At 51.2% G+C, this 24,854-nt stretch overlaps 1 protein-coding gene across 2 annotated transcripts; it reads right to left on the minus strand.

Annotated features, from left to right (window-relative positions):
• Positions 1 to 79: 79 nt before the first annotated feature.
• On the minus strand, positions 80 to 22,591 carry PDGFB (platelet derived growth factor subunit B). Of its 2 annotated transcripts, XM_027667929.1 has the most exons (8): positions 22,511 to 22,591; positions 16,481 to 16,926; positions 9,922 to 10,018; positions 6,626 to 6,709; positions 5,927 to 6,132; positions 4,069 to 4,210; positions 3,498 to 3,663; positions 2,140 to 2,321 (listed from the first exon to the last, which is right to left on the minus strand). In XM_027667929.1, the coding sequence occupies exons 2-7, from the start codon at positions 16,634 to 16,636 to the stop codon at positions 3,527 to 3,529; spliced, it is 822 nt and encodes a 273-aa protein (XP_027523730.1). In that variant the 5' UTR covers positions 16,637 to 16,926; positions 22,511 to 22,591; the 3' UTR covers positions 2,140 to 2,321; positions 3,498 to 3,526. The 2 variants fall into 2 exon arrangements, with proteins under 2 accessions (XP_027523738.1, XP_027523730.1); XM_027667937.1 differs by lacking the exon at positions 22,511 to 22,591 and having other exon boundaries at positions 80 to 2,321; positions 3,502 to 3,663; positions 16,481 to 17,490.
• Between the last annotated feature and the right edge of the window lie 2,263 nt (positions 22,592 to 24,854).

The following is a 24,854-nucleotide window of genomic DNA, read 5'->3' on the forward strand; positions in this document are numbered from 1 at the left end:
TGCCCTGCGGTGAGCTGGTTTGGCCTCTGCTTTTCATTTAGCTCACAAAAGAAAGAGAAAATACTGTTTGAGAGGTGGTTTCCTTTTTTTCTTTTTTTTTTTTTTTTTTTTTACAACTTTAAATACAGTACTGAGTATAAATTAATCTTACATTTAAAAAAAAGCAAAAAAAATTAAAATAAAACATCTTTACAAACCAAAAGAAATTACTTTGGAACAGCAAAACAAAGTATCTTAAGACTTGAGGGCTTGGGGATAGAGGGAGGGAGAAATGTGCCACCTTGGCAGTGGTACAAGAAGTGCTCTGGGCTTGCAGGAGATGAGGACTGGGTTCCTCCACAACTTGTAACAGATCCCAGGTTGTGGCTTTGGCTTCTTCCCCAGCCTCCCTCCAGGGCTTTGCCCTGCAATAGGGAGGTGTGTGTGTGAAGAGAGAAGTGGCTGGAGGCAGGAGGGGCAGGGGGACTGCTGCAATCACTCTTGTCAGGTGTTTTCTGCATGAGTAACTGCAGCACCCAGCATGACACTATCTGAGACCATGACTTCGAGGTGAAGCTGGGAATTTCCATTATATGTAACATTTCTGCTAATGGTGACTGAGTATTAGCTGTGCAGAAACAGCCCTTGCCCACACAGTCTTCCTCCCTCCTTGGAGATAGGCACTGGCCCAGGAGGGACTCTACAACTGACTCTCCAATTGTTCTCCAAGTCCTCCTCACTTAGAAGAGCTCATTTCTGTCTCAGACGGCTGCTGCCAACTGCAAAGACCGCCCTCATTTCTTTCTCTATATCTACACAGAGCTGCCCACATCATGGATCAACTTCCAAACTACGTGGATTGGGATCATCTAATGGGCAAAGAGATCAAGAAGGAAATTGAGAAGAAAAATGAGAGGAAAATGATGGGAGATGTAGAGACACTGGCAGGGAGAGATAAGGGGAAGCATGGCATGCAGGACACCCAAGAAGGGGTTAAAAACCTCATGAGAATAACATGATTCTGCTTTCAGGACCACAGAGCAGGCAAGGACAGCCCACTGAGATTAAGTCATGCTTCTAAGTTTGGCTGTCCTTGGTCTTGTTGTGGTGCCACTTCATCTCCTGCAAGGAAGTTGTGCTGGAGAGGTGCTGCAGAGTGAGAGAAAAGGGCAACAAGAGAGAGAGAGATCAGATGATGCCTCTGCCTGCCCCATCCTGGGCCTCGCAGGCACGTTGCAGTAACAGTGTGCTTTTCTGCCAGACTAGTGAAGCCAATGCGTGCACGTGCCTCTGAGCTTCCTGCCACTGGGGAATGAAACCCATTTAAGAACATATTTATATATATATATATTTATATATGCATGTATAAATACACATACACACACGCACGCACACATATATACACACACACACACACACACACACACACACATATACACGCGCACACATACAGAGCAAATTTAAAAAATAATTTGAGTCCGAGCCTGGAAAGTTGAATTCTCCACAAGCATGTGCAAAGATGGCTCCTCTTGGCAGGGGCCAGGGGCGTGGAGACGATTCTGCCGCCATGTGCTCCTTCCCCACCATCCAAACACCTTCCAGTCAGCACCAGGAGTAGGAGGGGGAAGGGAGGGGGGGAATGCATTTGGCTTCTTTGTTTTGTTTTTGTTTTGTTTCTTCGCTTGTTTGTTCTGTTCCCAGAGATGTTGTATATCTTATTGGTTTTGGTTTTTCTTTTTTAAAATAAAATATACACACGCACATTAAAAATATATATCTGTCCAGGTAGGCTGATAAAAGTCCTTAGTGCATTTTCCATCATTGGTCGCTGCTTGCAATCTGAGACACACCTGTTTCCAAAATATAGGTCCAGTGCAAGTGTAGATCTCAGCCAGGCCCCCCAGCCTTACCAGAAGCATGAGGAAAAGGGAGAATATTCCCCTTCTGGCCTCTGTCCATGTGGTCTTCTCCTTTCCTTAGAAGAAATTGGACCCACTTTTCTTTTCACATTTTCTATCCTGTCCTCTGTAGCAGGGAAGGCATTGTCCTGTCCTTGTCACAAGTGGCTGTTGGCATTCATGGTTTTATTTGTACTCTGCTCTTTTCTCGTATATATATATATATATAAACGTCATCTTTGTCCTTTTGTGTGTGTGTGTGTGTAAAACTTAAAAATTATGCTAATAAATGAAAGAAAGGAGGCTTTGGTGGGAGAAGGTCCACTGATGGAAAGGGAAGCACCAATTGCCGTCTGAATCAGACGTCGAGGCAGATGGACAAAGAGGAAAAGTTGTCACTCCAACGACCCCATGGGGGCAATACAGCAAATATATTAAATAAACCTGGAAGTGAAACAAAACCAAACACAGTATTAGAATATGTAACCCTTTCCCCCTGCAACTACCCTTCTATTCCCTTTTCTCCTCTGGAAAGGACTTTTGACCTTCTCTATTTTTCACCCTGAACAGCTTGAGCCAGAGCTGAGATTTGCATGGATTTGCATCATTTTCCACCCTGGGAATTTCAGGCTGGCCAGCAGAATCCTGGGATAATTTGAGCCCTCATAGTATTAAGCATGGGAATCCCAATCCCAAGACACTGCCAGGTGCCCCTTGCCCCCAGCTCCTGAAATGCCACAGATGGAAGCCCGCCATCTCCTCTCCCAAGGTAAGGGGAAGTGAATGTGAAGTGAGTGGTCTGGGCTCATTCAAGGGGCTGCAGCAGAGCTGAAACCACTGAGCCATGGGCCAGGGCTCTCTCTGTTAAGCTGTATTGCCTCTCTCTAAATTCAGCTCCTCCTGATCTGTGCCCTGACTACTCTTTCTCTCTTTTCTGTACCTTTCTCTCTCATGGGGAACCAGGGCTTGTTCTCCTTTCCCTTGTACCAGTGAAATTCTTCTGACGATGAGGGAATTACTCCTGTTTACACAAGTCGTGGAGAGAAGAATCAGGCCCTGTCTTGATGAAGTCCAGATCTCTTGCCAGAGATTCCAGTTCTCCTTTTCCCTGGTATGACCTTTCTTATGCATATAGGTTTCCCGCTAGGAGAATGATGAACTGAAAGTGTTGCTCCTTTTCAGTCTTTCTGCTAACTTGACTAATGAAATAAAAGGAAAAGGGATCCCCAGAGCAACATTAATTCTCTGCTTTCAATGGAGAATCAATAGACAAAGGAGGACTGGAGTTGCTCCACAGAAGAGATGAATTACATGGACCCCGAGGGGATTTAGGTGTAGAGAGAAGTCAGGCTTGTTTTCTACCTGTAAGGGAGGCAGGGAAGGAGAGGGCAGGGCCCAAGAGCAAGGATGGCTGGAGCAAGGATGGCCTGATCCTTCTAACTTAAAGGTATAAATAGGATGCACATGTTGGCACCCAACCTAGTCCTTCCCCCTCCTTAGACTCAGGTTTGATCCTGCAGTAGCCCCAAGCTGAATAAGCGGCCAGTGCTGTGGGAAGGGTCCAAGATGCCATGTCCCAGGAGGACATCTCTCCCAACTGGAAGAGTAGTTTGCTGTTACCTGCCTTGTGCTCTCCCCTGCCAGCACTTCTATGCTATGAGGATTTCTTTCAGCACTTTCTTATCGTTGACATGCTTGTACTTCTTATGTTTCCTCTTCTGTGCCGGCGGCCGGCGTACTCGCTGCCTCTGAGAGACAGCGGCTGTGGTGAACGATGGTGACAAGCCTGCCAAAACAGAGGGGAGAGTGTCTGTACGGCGAGGGGCAGCCGGCTCATGTTGAAATATCTTTCTCCACACACTGTCAACAAAGATCTCTGCAACAGGAGGGCCACAAGGCTTCTCTCTGTTCTTCTATCCCTTGTCCTCTGTTCTCCACAGTCTCTGCCCTCTCCCTTTTCCCACCATGCCCTTCCCCTCACCTCTCACCTCCCCCTCCTTCATTTCCCTCATTTTCAGCCCCTTGCAGGCAGGCAGACATCCTGGGAAAAGTCCCTCGGCTGGTATAAACCAGTGAAGGCCCATGGGATTCACTGGAGCTAAGTAGATTGAAACCAGTGGAGGGCTCTTCCCTCTCTCCTCAGCCTCTCTTCTCATGCCTCCCTCCATTCTACTAATGTCAAGATCCTTACGTCTCTGTTCACGTGGCCCTGGACGGATGTTCCTGGGAGGTGGTCGGAACACGGCCTCACATCGGCACTGCACATGGTCCTCCAAAGGCACAACAACTTTTTTGAATTTTGGCTTCCTCTGGACAAATTCGATCTTGTTTACCTGTTTGGAAGAGAGAAGCAAGCAAAAGATTAATACACTGCAGCTCCCACTCTGTAAAAATAATCAGTGTCAGTGCTCTTCAGTACTGCCTTTCTTCCTAAAGGGTCAGAAGGCAGCGCACGAAGCATGGTTCAAATTTGGAGGTGGTGTGTATGGCAAACAATTCTGAACATACCAGCAGAGCAGACCTAGACTAGACAAGTTTGGATGTCTCTGGTTGGTTTCCCTGTTCCTAACTGTTGCTGCTGCTTAAGCAGGATGACTGGTTGATCACAGACAGAAACATGGAGCATGCAGAACTGGCTAGCCTGTTTCTGACAGATGTGATGGTGGAGACCTGGGGGCAACCAGAACTAATTCCCACAGTGAATTACAGGAAGGGCAAAAGGAGAAAAACTCAGGCCCAATGCAAGCTAACATAGCTTCACCAGCTCTGCTGAGGCCTGTCTGAATTTGTCTCAAGCTCTTTAATAACTCACAGGGTTGAAGCCCTCAGCTCTATGTTTTATGGGAAAGGCGGTGCTCTGGAAATTCCCTCGGACTCTCCACCAGTGCTGACTCAGAAGCAAGACACATTGCTCCACATCCCACCACAGGGCACAAGCCTTCTAGGGGGTCCTCCCACTCCAGCAGCAGCTGGGCCTGACCCCACTCAGCTTATCTAACAAAACTGCAGTCCCTGAAGTGCTCCGCAAGCTATAAATACTCACTGTACTGTGTGTCTGGGATGGAATTCCTCTAAACCCACTGCCCCCAGCAGCATCCCTCAGCCAGTGCTGAAGCAGCCAGGCTGTTTATCTTTCCTTGAAAGCCCACTCCACACACTTCAGACCACACGCTGCTCACTAGACAAACACTTCCAGCCAAACAATAGAGAGACCTCTGTCCTCAAAGAAACCATTTCCAGGTCACTTTTTCAGGCTGGCTTTTGACCTCTCGCTTGTTTTTTTCCAGAAAAACAACTCCTGCTCCCCCCTATTTTTCCCCTCATTCAGCCTGGCTTTTCTGAGAAAGGAATTTCCTGATGAAAAGGGCTGTGTGAATACAATCTCTCCCAGCCAACCTCTGCTGCCTGCCCGGGGGAGTCTCTTGCAGCTCAGGCAGAGGATTAGTATGGGATGAGTATTATTTTTAAACAAGCTGTCTGGGAGGAAGCTGTGAGGAGATCGCTGGTAGCTGTGAGGGGAGGATCAGAGCAAGAAGTTAGCTATCAGGTGTCTGCTGGCTGCTGTAGCAGGTCAGGAGGTAACTGTTGGCTGAGAGGGAGAAGCTGCTTCAGTGCATCTTGGAAAGAAACTGCAGCAGCAGTGGGGGCAAGGAGACTGACACTGCAAGCCCTCCTCTCTTTCCATCAAAAACAGTTCCTGTGAGGAAAGCGCCCCATTTCTTCTGCTCTAATGCAGCAGACAAGGCTGCCTTGAGCCACAGAAAGGCCCATGGCATGGAGCTGCAGCTGGGGATGGTGCCCTGTAGCTCTGCATGGTGACAGTCCCCAGCTGCTGGACAGCACCAGCCCTCCCAGCAGCTGACATGGACGTGACCCGTGCCGGTGTCTGCAGCGCTGCGTGGCCAATGCAGAGGTTGTGACAACAGAGGGGGTGCAAGGCAGGCAGCTGCGTGAGCCTTGCATCTGAGACCCGCTGTGGGCTTGGTTTTGGGGCATTGGGATGGCAGTGGGCGGCAGGAGGAGGGAGCAGTGGGAGGCATCTCCCTTACCTGGACGTGCCGGACACGGATCTGTGTGGGGCGACACTGCACATTGCGGTTGTTGCAGCACCCGGAGCAGCGCTGCACCTCCACACAGGGTGGCCACACCACAAAGTTGGCGTTGGTGCTGTCCACCATGTTGCGGGAGATTTCAAAGACCACCTCCCGCGTCTTGCACTCTGCAAGGACAGCTGTCTCTGCTGCTGCCAGAGCATCTGTGGAGGACCAAGAGAAGAATGGGGGATGAAATGGGCTTTGCAGCTGTTACCATCCCACTGCAGCCACCTCTACTGGAAGAGAAAGACCCCGCATGGCTCTCACACACACACATGTTCTTTCTCCTTCTCCCACCCCTCCAGCTCCCTCCCTGTACAGAGCCATGCCCGGTGGAGGAGGCCCCAGTAGAATAATTCTTCTCACTGCAGCAGCACTGTCCTAGGCAGGACATGACACTTCTTTAGAGCCAATCAGGACCGGCAGGATTTAAAGCAGAGCAGCTTGCAGAGCTCCAAACTCCCTCTCCTGCCCTCCCGGGGTGTAACACCCAGCTCCTACTCAAGGCCCCGACCCTCATTCTCATCTGTGTACACATACACGCTCACTACAGCCTCTACCCCTACATCTGCATCTCAGACACGCATCTGCACCCACCCATGGCTGCTAAGGTAAGTGCCCCAACAATCACAAGGTGCAAGACCCCTGACTCACCTAGGCTTCGTCGCTCTCGAGACAGGGCCACAGGGTTTTCACCAGGCTGAGTTGCATTCAGGGTCAGGCTCGAGCTATCCTCCTCTGCAAAGGGAAAGACATGACCTTATAGTACCAGGTACACGCAGGAGAAGACAGCAGGCACTTGTGCTCAAATCATTAGGCAAAGTACAGGGACATGGCATAAGCCACAGCCCCAGAATGTCACACTAGGTGTAAACCCACCAGCAAGGTCACAGCTGTGCTGGAGCACACTCTAGGTTTGCCCTTGGCTCTGACTGCGCAGCTCAAAGCAACAAGCCTATCATGAAAGAGGGGTCCCATTCAGGTCAGGAGGAGGAAAACTCCAGCTCAAGAATGATAAGGTCCATGCCAGGGCTTTTTGGTATCAGAGAGGAGTAGCAGAGGAATTCAGATCGGCCAGCTGAGACCAAGATACAGCAAGGAGGATCAAAGACCAAACGAGACCAGCAGAACATTTGGTATATAACACTGAGGTGCCTTGCTGGGGTGGCTTGGGACTGGGAGAGCTGGGAGGTGAGAGGGCAGGTGAAGGAGGTGATGTGTGGGAGGTGGGGTGCTTGCATTCTCCCTCCCACCACACCTCAGCTGCTCTAGGTTAGAGCAGTTTTATGACAGAATAACAGAAAAATAGAGTTAAAATTACTTTTCCTCTATACTACTCTTAGGTAAGTGGCAGGATCTGGAGGTGGTTCAGTCAGCGATGGGAGAGGAAGACTGATAGCATTCAGGCCAGCCCTGAGCAGTTCCCTCCCACCCCACTGCCTTTTCCCATAGGAAGTGCTGAATAGAGAAATGCCCATAATCCCCACGGAGCACTCCAACACGCAGCCACTCCTGAGCTCTGGACAATGGCTGCACTCGAAGATAGCTCCCACCCAGCCACAGCTCTTTCCTTCTCTGACCTGCTTTAGCAGCTGAAGGAAACTGAATGGACGTCAGCATCAAGGGAGCAATTTTCTTAAAGGGAATTTGGGGCCAGTGGAAGATCTCTGTTTATCAGATGCGTGGTGGAGCGGACTTCCCTTACCCATCATGTCCCATTCCTCTTCCTCAGCTCTGCCCTAGTGCAGCCCTCTTATAAGGGGGAGCAGAGACTTTGCTCTCTGCTCAGCTCTGAAGCAGCTGCTGAAGGATTTGGGATAGGTGCACAGAGGCAGGAATCATATATGCCTGAGCAGTCAACATCTACACACGAGGTAGAGAGACAGACAGACATCCTTTAAAGCAGCTGGAGAGGTATGATCAATTCTAGGTGCCATTTATCTCTTCTGAGGCAGATGCCCAAAAGGAGAACTGGTTGATCATGCTGAAGAAGGGCCTGTAGCTCTTTGGGGACTGGAGAAGATGCCTGGATGACTGGCTTAGATGACACACCTGCTTTACAGGCAGCCACAGTTAAAGGAGATGACTCCCACTCTACACACCTCTGTTGTTGGGTCTACAGTAGTGTCTCAGGTCAGGAGAGCACTATCTCAGCTCATCTGCCTCCTGGAGCTGCCTCATTCTGGCTCCTTGTGCAGCTGGTAGAGAGAAGCAGCTGTGGCACATACAGGGTGCACGGACAGCACTGTGAATAGCTCCAGACACTTTGGTATTATTTTGCTAACGTACTAATTAGCAAATACTCTAATTCCACACAGGGCAAGCAAATGTCAATGCCCCTCGGTCAGTGTCTAGGAGCAGATGAGAGCCACTGGGTGCAACAAAGAAACTGCTTCACAGCACCACTTTCTGTTTCCCTCACCAGCCTTTCCCATCTGAGACCTGAAGTGAAACCAGTGACTCAAAGCTCCACAGACTTCTCCCATACCTCTGAGCGTCTCAAGACAATGAGAGAAGCCCATTTTATTTCTTAGCCATGAGAGTGGTTAGTAACTGTGATAGAGATGTATCTGTTCCTTAGACACCAGGCCATGACAGACTGCACACATCTTCTCAGCCAATCCTTCCCCACCCGTCCATCCTGTGTCACCTGGCACTTTATCAAATGGGGGGTGAGGTGGGTTGCCCTTTGACCACAGGTTGAGTTGATGAGAGGACAGAAATGGAGGGGGAAAATAGCAACAACTGTAGACTGGAAAGGAATTTCCTATTGAAACCCATGTCCCTCCCTCCTCCAGGTTGTCCTTCTACACCCCAGGTCAGCACTGAAGACAGTTGGGGTGGGGGGGACCAGCCTGGGACAATCCAGCACAGCTAATTTTGGAAGTTGCCCCATTGTGTGGCTCGTGGACAAGGAGGAGGGAACTGGTGAGGGCAGGGAGTGGCCCTGGCAGTGGTGGGGAGCCTCGTCGCCTCTTTCTAAGACAAACAATAGCTGAACACAGCTGGTGCCCTCCCCCTCGCTTTCCCCCCCTGCCCCTCCAGGGCCGTTTTGAAAGGCAGCGGGAATGCTTTTGAGACTGCGCCAGTGGTTGGACTGGCATAGGAAACAAAAGCAGGAAATTCTGTTCCCCCGTAGATAGTGTCTCGGCAAGGATTACAAAGCTCTAAACAGACAAAACACGAGAGAGAAGGCGAGCTGGGGGGGCTGGGGGACGACGGGCGGGAGCAGGGTTAGAATAGAAAGGAATTTGCTCTGAAGAGACCGTTTATAAATAAATTCCTGGGCCAGCCCAGCCGCCGTGGCGCGTGCTCCAGTTCCCACACGTGCCAACCCCTCCACACTTCACTGCTCCTGCTGCTCACTGCGCTCAGCCCTGGCCAAGTGACCCTAAGGCACTGCAGCCCCCGGAGCTCTTATCTACGGGCAGAAGGTGAAGCGATGGTACCCTGACTTAGCCCCTGTCCCGCATCTCAACCCTGGACACATGCTCTGCAGCCCTTATCCTAAGAGCCTGTGGGAGCCCATGGGGTTTTGTGGATGCTAAACCTGAAAACCCACTCAGCCCTTCCCTCCTCTGTCACCCTATTCCCACCTCCCATTTTGCCACCTCCTAAACTGATCCTTGTTCAGTTTAAGCCCTCCTGCCTGGGTGAAAAGTGCTGACCTCAGTTTCTTGGACTCACCTTGCCCATCTCCTATTATTTTTGTAAGCCAGTGACCCTTATTAGACCAGTTAGTAGGAGATCTAGAAAGGCATCTAGTTGCCTTTAACTCCCACAAGTTTCAAGGGGACTAGGTGTGTAAATAGCCAGGTCTTGGCTCCTAAATGGTTCCTATATTTACAGTGAGGTCTGTTGATAATGTACCTGCTGGAAAATGGAATATCCCTGCCCAACCCCCCAAGGACTTAAGAAAAAATAGAGGAGTGTTTGATGAAGAGATTTACCTACGGAGTCTATCCGCAGGGCACGCTGGAGGTCACTGATGGAGCGCACTGAGCCGCCACCCAAAATCTCATAAATGTCTTCGGGTATAGGGTCCCCCTGCCAGATGAAAAAAAAAAGAAAAGAAAGGGAGAAACAAGCATTAGAGAGGTGATCTGCAAATACTGACTGTGTCATGGAGTGGGATGAGGGGAATCAAGCACGGAGGAGACACAGCAGAACCAGCAAAATGCAAAGACATGCATTGTCTTGCGTTGGCTTTTAAACCTTGAGGGCTTTATACCTCATGAAGGCACAAGCCTGAAACCTAAGCAAAAGCAAGAGAGTCCCTCTTGCTGTCTCTCACAAAGCTGTCTGGAGACTGAAAAAGCCAAAAAATACCCAGGCTGTGCACCAGAGCCCTGAACACTATGCAAGCAGCCAACAAGGCTTCCTTCTCCGGTGCTGTATGAGTTCTCCAGGTGGCTTCTCATTCCTGCTGCCTGCAGTAAAGGCGTTTTAACAGACTTCCCTTACGCTATCAGATAAAACCTTCCCAATATTTCCCTCTGTTATGAAACTCCCTCACGGGCTTTGTCAGTTATCGTGTGTATGTGCGTGTGCGTGCGCGTGTTTTCAAACCACAGAGGCCCAATAATATACATCATTTGCATACTCTTTTTTAAAGAAAAAAAAAGGTGAGGGGTGGAGAGGAAGATTGACCTTCACAGCTGAGGCTGCTCTGGTATGAGCTCGCAGTGAAACCACAAAGACTACAGGGAAGTGGTGGGCTGAGGAGCTGATTTGGAGCAAAAAACATATGGGAGTTTGGATGTCCCTGCATACCAGCACCAAAAAACCCCAAATTAGCAGGTTTAGCAACATCAGACAATGGGCCAAATTCAGAGTTTGTGCAGGCAGGTGAAATACCATCAGCATCTTGGGAATTTTACTCTGAGTGGGCCCCAGTGACAGCACTTAATAAGACTACAAAGGAGCGGTGTGGGAAAGCAAGTGCTGATTAAAACATACTTCCGAAAGACTAGAAAAAGAGATGGAGGAAAGTACTGGCCAAAGTGTTTGCTTTGCTCCCAGCTCTCTTCATTCAGGGCTACTCAAGCGGAAAAGCTGCTCTTTCAGCTGGGTGCTGGATGGTATCTGAGCCACAGCCCTACATATGCCCCTGTAACTGAGAGGAGAACTTGGCTCGTGTGCTTGTGAAACACAGAGATTTTTCTTGTGGGTTTTTATGGTGGCATGTGTGTGGTCCTCTAGCGTGCAGCTATTCTCTCCCTGCCTGTGTTCAGTGCAGAACACTTCCCTTCCGATCGGAGCTGAGAAGAACCACCAGGCAGGTGGCTAAACGTTGGCTTTAAAGCTTGAGGACTTTTGCATGGCTGCCTGAGCCTGGCACTCTCTCACATGTGCCTGTCCCTTGGACACCCGCTGTTCACTTCTATAGCGGGGCAACAGGAGTGGTCCCTCCTCCACCCTGCCAGACCACCCTCTAATACTATAGCTTAAACTAGGACACGGTGGCGTGAAGGCTGCTGCAGCCCAAGTCATGGGGCAGAAACCTCATGGGAGAGCTGCAGAGCAGACAACACTAGTGTCCTAAACCTCTGCAGCCAGATCCCCCAGAGAGCTTGAGTCAGATCGAGCCTTCCTGCCCCGGTCCATCCCCGTCACTGTCACATCTCACCACAGATCTGGCTGTCCGCCTGCAGCAAAAAGCAGATTTTACATCCCCAGGCATTACTTCTTCAGTCTCTGAGGGAGAGGGAAGCAGCATCAGTGATGAATGCACAGCAAGAGAGAGACTTGTATAATTCAGGGATCACTGAATAGCTGTGAAATGAAGATGCCTTCTGACAACTCCTGCTGCGTGAGGGAGAGGGGGACCAACAGCCCAGTGCCGAAGAGGTTCTCCAGCACTTCCCTGCCTTGTACCACACACATTTACTGGAAAAGGGATCATTTGCAATTCCCAGTACTTGCAGTCAGAGCTCAGCGCTGGGTAGTGAAATTGCAGGCTTTTAATGTTTGCACCTGTCAGCTAAATGCATTTGTGTATGAATGCTGCTCTGCACGGATGCCCCTGGTCCTTCCTGACACTTAATACGTGTAGGAAATGGAACTTTATTTTAAACTCTGGCACTCACTGGGGGAGAGCGTGGGCAGGTGTTACCAGACTCGGGGACTTTGGAAGCGAGCTGGGAGGTGTCACCTTGTTATCTGAGCAGGGGAAACAGATACGAATCAGGGATTGCAAATGCAGGCCCTCAGGATTTCTGGGGACTGCCTGTAGGAATAAGCTCCACTCCCTGCTCACAGTAGCAGTTTTAGATGCCAATTTTTTCTTGATGCAGATACTACCAGCATGGCTATGGTGTAACACCAGCCCACATGGCTCATAATCCTGTCCTCCTCCCCCATTTTTGTAAAGCAATTCTGCTAGTGACAACTGCAAGCCTGTGAAGCTCCTTCCTTTATCCCTGTAGTGCAAAACCAAGTCCAAATCTGGCCTAAGAACAGCTACACAACCTGAGCTGCCATGCCTTGTCCTTGCTCCCTTTGGGGTCTGTCACTGGGAACAGCCATGCCTCTGGCTCCCAGCCCTGTGCCTGAGAGGCTCTGAGATTGGGGCACCGCACACACCCAGGCTTGGGGCACTTGTGGAGATGGGACACAGGGAAGCAGAAGTCCATCAGCCATGTCCACCTGATCCCATGGGGTCAGAAGATGGAGGAGCATAGCAAGAGGTGGGATCCCCAACAGACTAGCCCAAGCAGCTGGTGCTTTTCCTGCTTAGCAGCTCCTCTGGAGTTATTTGTCTAACACAGGTTAACAGTCTCCCTTTTTAACTGTGCGGCAGATCAAAGAAGACTTTTGTCTCAATGGACTCTTGGCTGGCTGTCAAGTGCCCCAAGGCCTGGCCCTGTATTCCTGCGAGGCCCTGAACTCTTAGAAGAAAGTAAGTTTGTTCTTCCCTCCCTCCCTCTGCCCCCCAGTTCCTGACTCTTCCCTGAGCTGCAGGGGCACCCCCCAGTCTACCAATCCCTTGGCGGGGACGTCCACTCCCCTTCTTGAGCTGGGTGCTGGTGCTTGAAGGGCAAGCACCACAGCACACCTGACAGAAGCCAGCAGAGCACCTAGGCGGGGGCTCTACCTGCCCTGCAGCTTCCCTGTGCTGTGGCTGTGATGCCGGGGTCTCTTGGCACATCAGCTTTGCCTCTCTCCTTCCAGACATCCAGCAGCACTGTTTGGCTACTGCAAACCGACATAGATGCAGCAACACTCTGCAAACAAGACATTCCCCTGTCCCTTCTCCCCACACATGCACTCCTCCAAAACCTGCCTCCTCCCTAACCCCACCACCTCTTGCCTCTGGAGTTTTCTGCCAACATATGCTTTTGAGAAACAGGGATGTTTGAAAGGTCCCCTTGCCATCACCTGCTGCCAAGGTGGTGCAGGAAATATGCAGGACTGTGCTCCAGTCCTCCCTTGGGCAAGGGTTTCAGAGTCTTGCCTGAAAGTGAGTCTCTTGGTAGCACAGCAGGTACAGAGGAGGAGGGAGCAAAGATTGTGCAACCAGCAGGGAAGGCAGACCCTCAGGGCTCAAAGAAACAAGGCAAGGATACTCCCAAGGTGAGGACTCCTCCAGTTCCCTTTTCTGTGCTAGTGTGTGTACACACACCCACGTGTGACTGCACACAGAAGGACAGAAGGGTAGCAGCAGTACCAGTTTGGGAATGGCAGGGAAGCACCCAGCTATCCGCTCCTCTGCCCAGGAGAGGAGAACTTTCTGAGCACCTCCACACTGACCATGGCAAGGAATCTTGGCAGCAGAGTCTCGAATGATCAGTTAGGCAAAAAACCCCAAACAAACAGCATTTTTTAATTCTCTCTGAAGCTGACGTGAGGACCCTGAGGGGAGACTCCACCGCATTCCCTGGCAGAGAGCAAGACCAGCAGCACCTGCCACCAGCCCTCCCCTGGCACAGGTCTTCCACCCTTCCAGCTTCATTCTGGGCTACAAGGGGACTCCAACATCCGCCTGCCAGAAGACCCCACAGCAGGCACAACCCTCATCACATCAGCCCCTTCCATGTGGGATGGAGGGTTATGTTTTCCCTCCTTAAAATAATCAAACAATGTTTGATCTAGCCCACGTTCCTAAAATACAGCCAGACCTACCCACCCTTTTCCCATTTCAAGGGGGACTCCACTGCTCCTCCACACTCCCCCCACACATCCCCTGCAAGGGCTGGAGGCATTTCCACCCCCGGGGCTGGCTGAGTACCGGCAGCACTGCAAACAGCTCAGGAACCCTGTCATTCTCTCCTGCTGCTTCACATCAGCTGATGGTGAGAGGGAGGCAGGGACGACTCGCCTGGCTCCTTCCACGAGCTCACCCCAGACATGTCATCCATCCCAGCTTCCACTGCTTTGTCCTTGTCACTGCCTCATCCTAGGAAGACTATGGAAGAACGCTGGAGCCTGGCAGCAGGAAGATGCAATGGGGACCTGGGCCGAGGTTATAAGCAAGCGCCCAGCCGCACCTCATTCCTTGGGAATTCCAGAAAGCCTGCCAGTGGGGCTTCACCCCAGCACAACCAAGATGGGCTCAGCCCATCTCTGTAAATGTTGCAAGGCAACTGTTATAGCCCGCAGGGCAAATGCAAATAGGCTTAGCATCCTTGCTTCCCAACTGGCAAATACCTTCCCGCTGAGGCTTGTACTCCCTCTGGCTGGAAGAGCTCCAGGGCCCTCCAGCTCCAGGTGGGTGTGATCGCAGAGGGAGAGGGACTCAGGAGGCTCCGTCTCCTCCTTCAGGCCTCTACTGATCTGAGAAGCTACTTCTTCTCATGCACTTTCTCTGACAGGGCTGGGAAGAAGTGCAAGCTCCGTTCAGAGGACAATTATGGTTCAGCAGTCTGGTAGGAGCTCTGCTGTGTGTGCTTGGTGCAGAAGGTGCAACACACTGCCCTCAAAGTAGATGTGGGGACTGGCTGAAGGCAGAAGCATCTACCCGAGCAGAAATGTTCTTGGTTCTCTGGTCATACAATGACAAATATCACAATTCCTCCTATGAAACCTAGGGCCAGAATTCCCAGACTTTAACCCTACTAGTCTATCATAGAGCTGTGCAGTATTTCAGCGTGATTACAGCACTGAATAACAGCCCCCTGGGATCAGACACTTCCACCTTCACCCTTCCCCAGCACCAACCATAGCTGATGTTTCATGTTGCATGGGAGGAAGAGATCTGAGCCATCCACAGAGGAAATACCATCCTCTGCCCAAAACAAACATAACCACTGGGCAGCCCACAGCTTTAACTGCTTCCTTTTGTGGCTTGGGCAAGGGCAAAATGGGCCCATAGGGAGGTGACATGATGCTTTGCACCCAACCTCTTCCTTGAGGGCCCACAAGGGGTGCACCCACTCCCCAAAAATGAGGAAGAAAAAGAGAGAAATTATGCAAAGGGAGGAAAGTTTTGGTGGAAGGATGTGTCCTGCCCCTGACAACCAAGTTGCAGATCCAACCCACAGTTTTGCCATGAGCTGAAGTGGGAACCTAGCACTGTGTAGGAATGTTAGGGGCTTTCTGGTCCCCTCAATCTGCACACCATCAGATGATGAAACACGGGGACAGAGGCTAAGGATTTGGGGGCTTGGGGCTCCTTTTCCTCAGCCATGGCTTGGGATGAGGCTTCAGGGAAACTGAAGAGGGCTGAGATGTTCCTTCAAATCCACCACCTGGCCCCCACCCTCTGCCTGGCTTCCTCCTGAGCAGAGCATTCAGGATTGCAGGACAAGATCCTTGTGTGACTGTGGAAGCACAGCAGACACTCACCTCCTGCCTCTTCCCCATCACCCTAGCTGTAGGCACGCCTTGCTGTACAACCGTGCCACTCCGTGTTGGTGCCTCTGCCCACGCTGGCCCCTTCCTTGCCCCTTCCAAACCCCCACGCCTTTTCTCCACTAGCCCCTTGGCAATGCCAGGGTGGGTTTCACACTGTGTGTTATTCCAGGGGTGCCAACTGGGCCTCAGTCCCTGCCACACGCATGCTGCAGCGATGCCAAAATCGCTGGACGGGGTGAGAGGCTCGATGGAGCCGGCATCTGCCCCGGGGTGACAGCCCTGGGCGAGGCAGGGCGGGAAGCTGCGGGGTCCCCGCGGCTCCCCAGCAGCACCCTTTCTCCCATATTAACCAGGGGCCCCTTCAGCCTGGTATGCCCCCCGTCCCTGCAGACACGGGGGTGAATGTATTCCCAGGAGAAGCGCCCCCGGCGGCCCCGTCCCGAGGGTAGCGCCCGCTCCAGAAGGGTGCCCGCTCCAGCGGTGGCTGCCCGCCATTGGCGCACCGGCCGCAGTCCCTCCCTCGGAGAGGGGCCGGGAATCGCCCGCCTGCCCGGGCCCCTCGCCCCCTCTGCGCCCTCCGCTCCCGCCCGGCCGCCCCCGGGCTTCACCCGCCGCACCTGCGGGGCGGGAGCGGCCGCCGCCGCCGCCGGCTCTCCCCGCATCCCGGGGCTGGCAGCTCGGCAGCACCGCCCGCTGCCAGCGGCGGAAACTCACCTCCATGCGGGCCAGGGGCAGGGAGAGGATGAACGCGAAGACCACGCCGAAATTCATCCCGACTCCAGGCCCCGCCGACTGCGGGCACATGGACGGCGAGCCCCGGCAGGGAAGCGCTTCCCGCAGACAGCCCCGCGGCCGCCCGGCCTCAGGCATCGAGGATGCCGCGCGTTCCCATGTCCCTCCAAGCCGGGCTGCGGTGGGAGAATCGCAGGAGCCCTTGGAAGAGGACGTGGAGGTGGTGGTAGTGGTGGTGGTGAGGGGAGAGAGAAGTAATTCTCGATGACTTGCCTGCCTCTGCGCTATCTCATAAGCCCGGTGGGAAAAAAATGCAGTCCCTCGGAATTACACACATCCAGAGTCTACGTCCCCCTCGCTGCAAGGGATGCTTCAGTGGTGCCTTTGGCTAGGTGGTCCACATGCTATTCTTCCTCTTGGTTTTCTTCCTTTTTGTAAAAAAAAAAAAAAAAAAATATGTAAAAGCTTTTACATGCAGGTAACAATGTCTCAATGTTCGTAAAAAAAGATGGTAAAAAAAGAATAATAACTAAAAAAAAAAAAAAAAAAAAGAAAAAGGAAAAAAAACTTTTCCAAAGTTTGGTGTGAAATCCAAAAAATGAAATCTTCCTTAAGGTGTCCTTTTCTTAAAATGCTCCTTTCCTTCCTTTTGCCCTCTTGCTTTTTAGCAAAAAGTTGCTAGTGTACATTGAATTTTTTCGCCTTACGTTAGATTCTGGCTCGGGTGCCTTCTCGTTCCAAGTGTTGGCAGTTTGCTTGAACAGGAGGTTTGCTTTGGGTTTGGAGACAGGTGAGAGCAAATGTTTTCACTCTGGGTTGCGTGCGTGCATGTGTGTGTGTGTGTGCGTGCGTGCACTGAGCCTTGACAAGCCTCAGAGCAGAGCTGCTGATGCTGCCTCCCACACTCTGTTGCAACGAAAAAGGAAAACCAAAAAAATGCAGAAAAGGTAAAATTGCAGGAGAGGCGAGTGAGCCGATGGGGCTTTATTTTAGTCTGCGAGCTGCAAGAGAGACTAAACTGGCACTCGGGGCTGCTCCTTTTATGAAGGAGAGGAGATGGGTGGAGCATAACTTGCCACCCTCCTCTTGGCTGGGTATCAAGTGAAAAATCTAGTGAGGGAGTAGCAGTCCATTGCTGACAAAATAAAAAGTGTGTTAATTTAAATGATAAATTAATTAAAAATGACTAATGCTGCAGTAACCTGTATAATGTGGCTTTAATATCGCGTGAGGAATGGGGACAGAAATTCCTGCCTCCTCGGCAAGAGATAAGAAGAGAGGAGTTCCCGGCATGGTAGTTTGTTATTTTTTTTGGCCCCAGGTTCTCACTGTTTCAGTCTGGAGCCCATTTCTCTAAGCTCCCCTCACCACCTTCCTTGCCCTGCTACAGCACTAGCTCCAGGGAGAGAGGCGGCTTTAATATCTTCCATCTCTTTGTGTGAAGGGGAAAAAAAAGAAGCCAGAGAAATTTACTCATTCCTATAAGACAGTCTGGTGTTGCTCGTGGCACCCGGAGGTATTTTGCTGCATGATTATCTCCACGATGTAATAAACATCTGAAGGGAAATTAAGCAAGCAGATATTTGCTGTGGGGGGAGAGGGATGGGGAGGGGAAGGCTGCTAACAGGTGAGTTCAAGAAGGAGTCATATCCTGTTGAAAAAACACCCATATGCACACCCTCTCATGTGCATACGAGTGATCTCCCAGCGTGGGGTTGCACACTCGCAAAGCACACTCCAGGCACGACCAGGAGGGGTTTCTGTACCATCTTTGTGCAGGCTCGTATCCACCGATACATTCCTGCACTGTCATGCACCGCAGGCACTCGGCAGGCATTCACTCTGAATCCCAAGCATCTTCCCTGCTTTTTCTATGCTACGCACACGCTCCTATTCGAGCCACTCGCATGCACAGCTACGTGCAAATTTTGTCTCATTCACACATCCCTGGGCATCCATGTGTTCTGCTTCACTCTACCCCTCTCTCTTCCTTTCTCACATACGTACACCCACTGGCATACCAGTGGCCTCATCTTGCAGTATCACACATGCTCCCCTTAGACTATCTAGGTGCCTGTGAGTCTCATGTAGCCAAACCCTCTCTAAAACACATGGTCTCACACCAGCACTTGCATATGCACCATCCCAAGTGCCCAGGTGTGAGGAGCAGCTACCAGAACTGAGCAGCAGGCAGCCCACAGCTCCTCTGTAGTAGGAGCTGACAACACCTCCCAGGTTGGCTAGCCACACCTCTGAACTTCACTTTGGTCTCATGGATGTGGGTGTTGGTCAGAAAGCACAGGGACATAAGGAGGACTTGGGGTCCCTCTTAGCTTTCTTAAAATAGCCTAGCTCCTGTGCTCCTCTCATCACAGAGACAGGTCATGTAGACACAAAATGGAAGGTCCTACAGTGGGGCGGCGTGTCAAGGTGCTCTTGAGTCACAAGGGATCACCGCCCTTCACCCTAACCCAGAAGAACAGGGGGTAGATTTTCCTACAGGTGGGGAGTTGGTCAGGGCCATGTGAGCTCTGACACCCGGGCCATCTGAGGTGCATGAGTGCAGAGATAAGGAGTTCTGGGAGTCCCTCAAACCAAGTCTAAAGTGGCTTGGTCTCAACTCTGGAGCTCAAGGGGGAGGAAGTGGAAATGCAAGGCATACCTTTGTTCATTTCTACTGCTGGAGACCTTAACAAGTCTTTATCTTAGATGCTCCAGCCACGTTAGCCCTGTCCCACCCCAAATTCCTCAGAACGCTCTTAGAATTCCCCTCATTCTCCATCCTGTCCTGTCAGCAAGCGTACCAGCCATTTCAAGTGACGATAATTTTCTCTAACCCCCCCAGGCAGGGTGGAATTGCTACCCTAATGTCTAACTGGGTGTTGAAACTCCCTCTGAAATCTGTAGGAGGCCTCAAAAAAAGGTTTTAAAAGAGTCTGGGTCCATCTCACCTCACTCCAGATGGCACAGGCCAAAGAAATTCTGTAGCCCTGGGCTCCTTGGTGTTCAGCAGGGGGAAAGCTGAGGATTTGAGATGGCCAAACCAGCTTCTGGAAGCCCTTCTATCTGGGTAGAGGGAGCTGGGGGCAGCTAGGTCCCGAGTGTCCATGACCCCATTATGTGTTTAAGGCTCATAAGGGGTCAATGGAAGCTAAGGTGCATTTTAAGGATTTCTGCCCTCAAATAATCTAGTGTGGCTCCACCGCCTTCATGCCACCTGATTCAAGCTGTGTAGGGGGTCCCCCACGCTGTAGTGGCTGCCTGACCAGGACAGAACAGCCTGTGTGTGGGAGGGCTGATCAAACTCCTCAGCAGGGAGAGATATTGCTGCCGGAGAGAAGAAGGACTCAGCAGAAAGCTAGCAGGGACTGCTTCGTATGTCTTGCTCAGTAGCAACAAGAGCTGCTGCAAGGCCTGATTTTGGGGGAGAATATGTGTGGTGTGGGGTATTGTTTTTTTAGTATAACCGGCTACATTACATCTTAGCTGGGATAGAAATAGAGTTATTTATTTTCATGTGGATGATGCTGGGCAGTTTTTAGAAGCTCAACATGAGAAACAAAAAGCTAATCCCTGCTGAACCTCCAGACAGCAAGGAAGAGGATGTTTGGAATTTGACTAATCATCTACCTATGACCCTGCCTGGAAATAGAGCAAAGTGATATTCAAGCCACTCAGGCTTCAGTCTCTTTTTCTTACTCTTGGTGTTTTTAAGACAGAGACAGATTTTTCCCTAGTGAGGTCTTGAGACTCACTAAAGGCTGGGCCAGTTCACTGGCATAGCATTCAATAGAGATGCATGTCCTTAAAACTCCTGTACCTTGAGCCAGGCGGGTGCTCCTTTGATTCTCTTACTTCTGTGAAATTAGCTTTACATTTGTCCCACAAACCCCTAAAACTAATGGGGGTGACTGAATCTTCCCCTCACCTGGCCTGTGGGAGGGGTGTGGAAGCCTGTGGGGCTGTTGGTGTCCCAGATGTCACAGGAAAACAGTTTGAAACCAACACTCCATATATTAGAAAGATGTTTCAAGGCTACCTGAAGTAGCTGGACCATAAAAATGTCCCATTAGAGCATCAGAACTTGACAAGGTCTAGTCACAGCTGTGCTAGCTGGCAATGGCCCCACAGACAAACCACAACAAAAACAGATTTCCTAAGAGCCTGTAGCAGGGTTTCTTATTAAAACACTTTCACCACCACTAAAGCTCTCAAACCTATGAACAGCTGAACTCATCTCCTTGGTTATTTTCTTATCACTAGGGAGGAGAGCAACGCTTGTCCGAGGACAATAGGCAGTTCCTTGCTGCAAGGCTGCTCTCCCCTCATCTTGTGGAAAAAATTATCTACTAGCTACCATCCACAGAGGCACGATGCAAGGGGTGATATCTTTTTTTTTTTAATTTATTTATTGCATTTTTTTTAGAGAAGGGAGAGAGTTGTGAAACAACAGGAAGAAAAACAGGGCTTACAATGGAAAGCAAGACTCAATCTAAACAGCTGAGATGTCTCAGCCTCTCCATGATGAGTCCTATTTTCAAAAACAATCAATGGAAATAAATTAGTAGGTGTTGAAAGCCGACGTGTAGTCAGCCCGCCCACTCAAGGTATCTAACTTAGGTGTTGCTCCTGCTCCGGTCTCTGAGTTCAGGAGAGCAATGAGCAATCCCTACGCCTACACTACAGGGCTGCCGGAGCCCTCAATGGAGGGGAGCAGAGCAGCCCTGACACTGAAATGAAGCACCTAGAGTAAGTTTTACGACTAGTTTTCACCAGGAGACCTGTTCTGTAGGCGCATCAGTTTTACACCACATCGCCTTGTTGTGCAAAGTTTGTCCCGAGCCAAGTGATCAGAACAGAGCTGAGCCGTGATACGTAGCTTTAGGCTATGGCTTACACCATTTGCCCCAGAGGCTGCTGACATGGGAGCTGCCCTGACTTCCTAATGACTGAGTTCAGTCTAATGAAGGATAAAGGAGGAAAGGAGAAGAAAGACCAAAGGAAGGAGACAGAGACAGGCAGGGACCTGGTGTTTGTATTTTGTGCTGGAGAAAGGCAGAGCCTCAGGGTGCCCAGGGCTTGCATAATTTTCCTTCCCGCCCCTGGCAGGGAAAATGCTTTCCAAGGATGAGTAAAACCCTGACAGAGCCAGCGGCTCCAGGGGAAAGGGAAGGTGTCACCTGGAGAGCAGGAGTTCGATGGAACCTGCCAGGCTTCCTCTGGGAACCACCCCCCTCTGCCTGTTTCTTCCCATCAGAGGGATTCCCCCAGCCCCTCACCACCTCCTTCATCTCACCCATTCCTGGCAGAAACCCGGCAGAGAGGAGAGGATGGGGAAGGGGACTAGCGCGCAGACGCATGCAGAGGGCAGAGCACAGTCCCTGACAAAGGCAGAGAGGGAGAAGGGTTGTGCCGGCCATGCCTTGCTGCCCCATGCTTTGAGGTGAAGGAGAAGGCAAAGGCATTTCACATCTCTGCGGATGTGCAGCTCAAGCAGGATTCAAAGAGAGAAGGCAAAGCTGGGGGCACTGATTTCTCAGCACTTTCCTGTGTGCATACACGTTCCTACATCGTGGGGAGGAGGGGATCCAGCCTTCACTGATCATATTACCATCTATTTCTCCCCCTCCCCAACCCCCAAGTTTAGGGTAGAAGGGAACAATTTCCTTACACTGGCAACCATCCATTATGTCTATGGATATGCTCCCCACCCCATTCCCCCTCTCTTTCCTGTTTTGATGAAAGGAAAAAATGTTCTGCTTTCCTTCTTTATTTTTCCAGACTGGTGAATAGCACTCGAAAGGAATTTCTCTCCCTCCCCCTTCCCCTCTCCCAGTATAATAAATATATACGTATGTGTGTGTGAATACACCACACATCACAGGTCATCTGTTGTTTTTCAAACGGCATATACTATTTTTGTTTCCAAATTGATTAGGTGGGCAGCCGTCCCCCTTTCCACTGACACCACCCCAAACACTGCTTCCCCTGCCCTCACCCTCTGCCACTCACCATCTCCCCATCCTTTGCCCCTGGGTCTGCAGCGAGTGGCGGTGGCGGTGGCAGCAGCAGCAGCGAGAAGGAAGCTTGCTGAGCTGAAATAAAAATAGCCCCAGCAGTTAGTCAGCTCAGAACGTAACATGACTCATGATGTGAAATGAAGATGAGGGTCGAAAACCAAAAGAAGCAGCTCTCCCCTCCCCATACCCCACCACCAGCTATTACTGCTCACGTCACAGAGCAAAACCCACTTAAAATGCTCCTCACCGGGAGTGAGGGCATTGGCCGAGGTGGAAAGCCTCGTGTGCTTTCCACCTGCGAAGATCTTTCCACCTGCAAAGACCTTTTGTACCTTTGAGAGCTGGTACTCTTGCCTGCACCCGTCTGGTTGTGCCAACACTGGATTTGATTTGTTGATGCTCTGAGACCCAACTCTCAGCTCATTTACCTCTCCTAAGCCATGGGCCTTGAACAAAACCAACATCCCATCAATACAGTGGGATGACATACTCTGTGGCACCCTTGTACCAGCAGCTGGTTTGCAACAGCATAAAGGCAGCCAAGCACCTGCCGTGGCCTGAGCCTGTGACTGGGGAGATGAGGGAGCTCTTGCCCACCCATAGCCCACCCTGTGCCCCATCTCCATCACCAGGCAGGGTGCCCCCCGTGTGGTGTGGAGGACAGCCTGCTCCCTGGGGTGCGTGGGAGAGCAGCACGCCTGGCATGGCAGGAGGCAGGCTGCCACTATCTGCTGGCCTGTGTAATAAAGGAGGGAGTTTAAAAATAGACTTTGAGTTGCAATGCCGGAAAGGCAGTGAGACGTATAGAGCGGGTGTGTATTTATCCTACACACCCTGTGCCTGACGTCCCGCTGGCATGGGGACCTGCCCCAAAGCAAAGGCACCGCTCACCAGTCACGTGAGGGGCCTCGTGCTGGTCCTTACACTGCCTTGCAGTGCACCTTGGGTGTGCAGCGTTGAGGGGAGCCCTGAGCTCTGCCTCACAGGTCCCAGGTCTGCTCAGAGGTGCCCACCCACCACCCCATCCCAAGGCCATTTGGAACTGTAGGACATGCAGCTCTTGCCCATGCCAGAGCAACACCATCTGTGGCTCCTCCACCCCCCTTATACCCAGACTAAGTGGCATCTCTCAGGACAAAGCCTTTCAATAGGTCCCCTGCCCTCTGCCCTCTCCTGAACAATGAGAAATCAAGGAATATTGTCCAAGCTGAATAAAAAGATCTAAATTTAGAGTGTCTGATGTGTTCTTGGTTTCCTGCCATAACTCCCCTCCTCCTCCCCGGCCTCCCTCTTCATTGCTTGCTTAGCATTGTGCACAGAAAGATTTCTGATGGGGTGAGATCACCACCAAGACCCTGTCTCCCCAGCGATGAGACAGAGGGGAATTCCAAGTTTGACTCTAGTCTCTGTTTTTGTAGGGCAGGGAGGAGGAGAGCACACCGTTTTTTCCCTCACCAGCTTAGATGTGCAGAGAAGAGAGGGAAACCTGAGATTATGAGAGAGGAAACTTTCTCTCCCACTTCAACCTGCTCTTGTCCTGACCCTGACATGCCCCAAACACTGTCCATACATTTCAATCTGCTCATGGCATCCTCTCCTACAGCTCTGCCACGGCAAGTCCTTGGAGCAGCGCTGTGCTGTTCCAGCCCAGAAGCTCTGGCCTGTAGGACCCTCACTGCCCTCCCACTTTCCCCAAGCAGGTCTGACCAGAAGCAAGAAGCTCATTAAAAACAAATAGAGGCAGAAAAATGCCTAACAAAACTGAAAAAAGCCAAGAGGAGATGAATAGGAGGGGTGTTTATCCAGCAATGTACTCCCAATGTTTAAACAAGGGACTCCCTTGGTTCGTGCCTGATAAGTCTGGGTGTCAGGGGAATCTATTCATTTGTTTTCCTCTTTAAACAAAAAGGCCTTTCCATAACCACAGTGAGGAGGGAGCCAACACCTCTTGACGAACAGACATGTCTTAAGGGCACGCACGGGAAGCCTTTCTGTCTTTCTCCTGGAGAGGAAAAAAGCCTGGACTGTGCACATTGACCGCATTGCTCCGTGTCAGTGGAAAGGGCAGCTTGGGCCAGAAGCATTTGCTGCACAGGGATGGACACCAGGAGCTAACTCAAGCTTACCAAAATATCTGCGAGGTGTCTGGAGGCCCTTTCCAATAATGGAATCCAGGCAGGTGAGCTGCGGGATTGACTCAGAAGCAGGGAAAACTTTTCCCACTCTCCTTTGTCTTTGAACAGTGTCTCCCTAGAGCCTCCTCTGACCCTCCCCAGCTTGGTCGCTGAGTTGGTGAGCAGGCGGAACAGGTCTTTGAGGGCAGGTGGGCCCCCCAC

This window comes from Corapipo altera, unplaced genomic scaffold (assembly GCF_003945725.1).
Source record: "Corapipo altera isolate COAL_440 unplaced genomic scaffold, ASM394572v1 1, whole genome shotgun sequence".
NCBI lineage: Eukaryota > Metazoa > Chordata > Aves > Passeriformes > Pipridae > Corapipo > Corapipo altera.